The 5,465-nt window shown below is 35.8% G+C and overlaps 1 protein-coding gene across 2 annotated transcripts in view; it reads left to right on the top strand.

The window, feature by feature from the left end:
- SMARCA1 (SWI/SNF related, matrix associated, actin dependent regulator of chromatin, subfamily a, member 1) overlaps nt 1-5,465 on the top strand; it is an 88,065-nt gene that overhangs the window by 17,752 nt on the left and 64,848 nt on the right. For both annotated transcript variants that reach the window (XM_006754647.2, XM_006754648.2), the window contains exons 7-8: nt 2,446-2,601; nt 4,106-4,237. In XM_006754647.2, the coding sequence (XP_006754710.1) occupies nt 2,446-2,601; nt 4,106-4,237 (288 nt within the window). The remainder of the gene's footprint in view (nt 1-2,445; nt 2,602-4,105; nt 4,238-5,465) is intronic.

Raw genomic sequence — 5,465 nt, forward strand, 5'->3', positions numbered from 1 at the left:
TAAATCACGGGTTTTTTATAAAAGGTTGATAGTTTTCTTACCTATTAACTTTTTGCAGTGTTGTTGCACTGACTCCTGGTGCAAAACAATTCAAAGATAGTATGTATAACCAACAAATATATGGTGCTGTAATCAGTTATCCGACACGCAGAATGTCTCTTCGAGCACTGTTGCACTGTATATCTTTTTCTAACCCTCCCACTCCTGTTTCCTAATGAATATGGCAATCAAGTGCATCCGTTTGCCGAATGCACCTGAACGCACGGGAAGCTTACCTGAGGCACATGTTGACAATAACGAGGCCGTTTCCAGAATTGGGCATTTTGTCACTCGAGTAAAAATAAAATGTCATGAGTAAAGATTAATCTCTTCATAGTGCAATTCTTAACCTTTTTATATTAATGTCAATATTGGGACAATGTATCTTGGATGTTTTCATTATTTATCTCTGCTACGCAACACCTATGTACATGTTTACATCTGGTTTTAGAATTGCATTATTGATCATGAGTAACGTGAGTAATAATATTACTCGAGTGATGCCCAACTCTGGCCGTTGCGAGAGACAATATTTGAATTATGCAATATTTTGTCTCTGTAGATGCGTGTCACCCAAAATGAGTTCGCGTGTCACTTCTGACACGTGTGTCATAGGTTCGCCATCACTGTCCTATAACAAGGTGGCTAATCTTCTATGATGTTACAGACAGCTCAGCCCATTTCCTGGGGCCAGAGAATGGTCAGTTTCTGAGATAAACTCCCGAAGGGGGTCAGGGTCCTGGCACAGCAACCTAATCAAAGCGTGTCCTGTCCTTGGTCTATTCTCAAAATGTATTTCTTTTCTGTGTAATGAACCCATCGAGGTATTGTATCTTTTCACAGCCTTGTTTCATCCTCCAGTTTCCCAGGGTCTGTAAGAAAACCTCTTAGGTATAGTTAATAAGGTGAACTCTATTCTTACTAGATGCCCTCCCAATTATCAAGATCACTATGGTCATGTCCCCTAAACAAAATTATGTCTGAAGGAAAAAGATTATTTAACAGTTTCTTTGAATGAACATTTCAGTTATAATCCAAGAAACCTGGGTCATTCTGCCAAACATGGTTTTTTGACCCTTTTCTTTTCCACTCTGGGAGCATCAAAGATCAGGACATAGAAACAGGATCTGTTCTGACTTTGCTATTGACTGTATGATGTTGAGTAGATCTTGAAGGGCCTTAACTTTGCCATCTATTAAGTGAGAGCTTTTGGATTTTGTGATCTTAAATGTTTTGTCAAGATATTGAAATCTTTCAAGTAATTAACAATTTCAAAGCAGAGCTAATTTAAATTTAAAAATGTGCATATATTCCATGGAACAGTAGGAGGAACTATTAAACTGAGTCTTTCACAAAAACCAAACAAGAATTAGGTGTTTGCAGGACTAAATGCGGTCTGACACCTTGCTTCCCTTTATTTTTGTTTCCAATTCCCCAATATTTTAATTAACTTTTTATACTTGACCACTTCCAAGGGTGCAACTGAGATCTCTATAAAGGCTTTACTTCAATCTGGGCAATCCTTTTATACATAGTGGGCACTCAGTGACTATTTGTTGAATGAATTCACAGTGTTTTGGTGCACAACTGTGAATTTATTAAGTAAAGACTTTGTAGTGAACAATTAATTTTGTTTATGCACTGTAATTTCAGATTTATAATACTAATCAATCAACCCTTCCCCAAATAGTTTTTGCTGCTCCCTGTTAACTTCTGTGGCTTTATTTTGACCCATTCATCTGGAATTCAGTCCATACAAGTTAAAAAGCTGTCAGTTAACTTGGCTACCATGTTGGCCACTGCCTGTGAAGATGTAAAAATAGTTTAAAATAGTCTCACAGTTTTAAATAGGCTCCTTACTAAGATAGAGCAAGTCCCCTTTATAAAATCACATTTATAGTCTCATAACAACACCAGGAAGTTCACAAAAACATGAATAGGCTTTTATGACCCTTAACCAAATATATGACCTGTCCTTGCTAGAGATCTCAAAGGGTTGAAATCTCTCATGTTTATTGAGTTATTCCCATTTGTTGAAACTATGTCATGTTGGTAATGCTTAAATCTTGCTAAGGATGTGGTAGTCAGAAAGCAGTTACTTTGCCCATGTCCTTTTGGACCCTTTGTGATATGAAGAGAAAGCCTAGTAATTTAATAATCTTTTGGTGATATATTCTGTACTTGTTTAAGGGAAGCCATTGCTTCTCTTTTATTGATGAATATATTAGCATGGAATCCCAATAATTGACACTGAGGTATCTTTGTGCCTCAGTTTTCCTATCTTTAAAATGGATGAGTCCAAATGATTCCCAGGGTCTCTTAGAATTTTTAATCTTCTTTTGTTGCTTTAATTCTGTGTTAATCTTGTCAGCATACTCTAATATAAGGAATCTTATTTTGCATTAGGCTGCTTTTATTCGTGATGAAATGATGCCAGGAGAGTGGGATGTTTGTGTTACTTCTTATGAAATGGTGATCAAAGAAAAATCTGTATTTAAAAAGTTTCATTGGCGTTACCTAGTCATTGATGAGGCTCACAGAATAAAGAATGAAAAATCTAAGGTAAGCCAGTTCTCAATATTTTTATTAAAGATTTCTTTTACTATTATGTCTGTTTACTTCTCTATATTCAAAATAAAAAAACTGAAGGAAGATTGTGATTTTATTCATGGAATATGAATGAAAATCAGTATTTTAAACGGTTTTAGAGTTTAAATTATTGAATACAAAACACATGAAAAATTAAGCACAGTTTTTAATGTAATGAAAATTGGGTGTTCATTTGCTATATCTGTTGCAGCCTAACTCTGTTCTGATAATTTTGATATTTTGTTACTATTTGGTGTGCAAATGTCATTTGTGTTGATTTATTTTTATTGAGGAGCTATCTTACTAGTATGTATATTCATCTTTATTAGAAAAGTCATTTCCTGGCATTATCTGACTTGTGTGAATTAGAGTGTGGTGTTAACATTAAAAAATATTCTATTTCTTGCCATTCAACTCCAGCAAAAGTAGGAAAAGCCTCAGTTATTATGATGAACCTCTCTTTGGATCACTGGACTACTTTGAGAGAAACAGGGACAGAAGTGGAGCAAAACCACTAGGTGGATCATACTCCTTTCAAATTGGAACTAATACTAGATAAAAAGGATGCATGTTAGGGGATAATTGTTTATTTGAGAGTATTCTAAAGATGTGTATTTTTATTGATAAGATTACTGTTCTTTTATACTTTTTGTGATTTCATTTATGTGGCCATATATTTTGAAAGTCAATGTAAGATAACAGGGAAATTGGGCTCAACTCTGCTGCTTAAAAGTTGCAACTAAGTCAAGTTAGAACTTGGCTAGGCATGTAGATGACATAATTGACAGGATGAGGAAGATATTGTGTAAAGTGACTGGCTTGAATTCTACAGAGTTCTGACTGTTTCTGTGATCCCAAAATGGAGACAATAATTTTTTTGAAGTGGGGGAAGGGTCTCAGGTATGACTGTAATCTGCATTCTTGTAAGTGTAGAAATGCATAGAATATTTTATTCAGTTTTGCTTTACTGAGGCAATGTTACTTGAACTAGGATGTTTTCCATAGAAAATTCCTTTTTAAGATTTATTTTATTTTTTATTTATTTATTTTTTAAAATATATTTTATTAATTTTTTTACAGAGAGGAAGGGAGAGGGATAGAGAGCCAGAAACATCGATGAGAGAGAAACATTGATCAGCTGCCTGTTTGGTTTGGTTTGGTTTGATTTTTATTTATTTTTTGTCAGAGAGGAAGGGAGAGGGGGAGAGAGGTAGAAACATCAATGATGAGAGAGAATCATTGATTGGCTGCCTCCTGCAGGCCCCCTACTGGGGATCGAGCCCACAACCTGGGCATGTGCTCTTGACCAGAATCGAACCCGGTACCCTTCAGTCCCCAGGCCGACGCTCTATCTACTGAGCCAAAACAGATAGGGCTAAGTTTTATTGTATTCAAAAACTGTATTGGTTGGATAAAGGACTGAATATTGAGTATTCTAATAAATAAAACAATGTTAACGTAACTATTATTTCTCTAGCTTTCAGAGATTGTTCGTGAATTCAAGTCAACTAACCGCTTGCTCCTAACTGGAACACCTTTGCAGAATAACCTGCATGAACTCTGGGCCTTACTCAACTTTTTATTGCCTGATGCCTTTAATTCTGCAGAGGTAAGTTTAAGTCATATGTTTTGAGTATATTTTTCTTATGTTCGCAGGCATATGTTTTTAAAGCATAGATTGAAATTTACAATTCTTTTTTCTTTGTAATTCTTTATCTGTGTGTTTCGGTTTTCTCAGAAAAGAGCTCTTAAGTACAAATTTTTCAAATGGGGATATTTAGAGAAATAGTTTTCTTTTTCTTTGAGATTATCCTGGCTGCTAAACTTTGCCTATATCACATTGTTGCCACAACTTTTGATTTGAGATAGGCTGAGTTCAGAGTAGTGCATTCACAGTTTTCTTTTCTTTTTTTTTTAAATATATTTTATTGATTTTTTACAGAGAGGAAGGGAGAGAGATAGAGAGTTAGAAACATCAATGAGAGAGAAACATCAATCAGCTGCCTCCTGCACACCCCCCACTGGGGATATGCCCACAACCAAGGTACATGCCCTTGACCGGAATCGAACCTGGGACCCTTCAGTCCGCAGGCTGATGCTCCATCCACTGAGCCAAACTGGCTAGGGCTCGCAGTTTTCTTTTAATCGAATTGGGAGGGCTTTCTGCGGAGTGATTTGGCAGGTGGAGTCTTTAAAATGATCTTTGCTTATTGTAGGCATTAACATTTGGTGAGTACTAAGGAGCTCATAATATGTGATTAGAAAATGCATTTTGTAAATATGATTTATATTGCGTTTATCATTAACACAAGGTTATGAATAGAATGATTTAAGGACTTTCGAGCTTGGTTTTCCTCATTACTGATATTAATTGTTAACAAAAAGTACCAAGTTTAGCTATCTATTGGTTTGTATACCTTATCTTGCTTTTGTTTGGTTTTTATTGTTGGATTTGCATTTTCATTATCATTATATGTCTTCGATTCTATATTCATACTCCTACTGGATAAAATGCTGTTATGGTATGGGAAGCCTTATGACATTGTTTTAAGGACAAACTGCTGTTTGAGTTTCTGTATAATGGAGTTCAAATTTTGTTAGCTGCTCCAGCTTTTTTCTATTTTTAGACGTAAATAATATTGGCCATCACAGTTTACATATTTTGAAAGTGCTATATATATATCAGAGAGGAAGGGAGAGAAAAAGAGAGATAGAAATATCAGTGATGAGAGACAATCATTGATCCGCTGCCTCCTGCATGCCTCCCCTCAGGGATCTAGCCAGCAACCCCAGCATGTGCCCTGACCAGGAATCGAACCATGACCTCCTGGTTCATA

The sequence above is a fragment of the Myotis davidii genome, unplaced genomic scaffold, assembly GCF_000327345.1.
Source record: "Myotis davidii unplaced genomic scaffold, ASM32734v1 scaffold913, whole genome shotgun sequence".
Classification (NCBI taxonomy): domain Eukaryota; kingdom Metazoa; phylum Chordata; class Mammalia; order Chiroptera; family Vespertilionidae; genus Myotis; species Myotis davidii.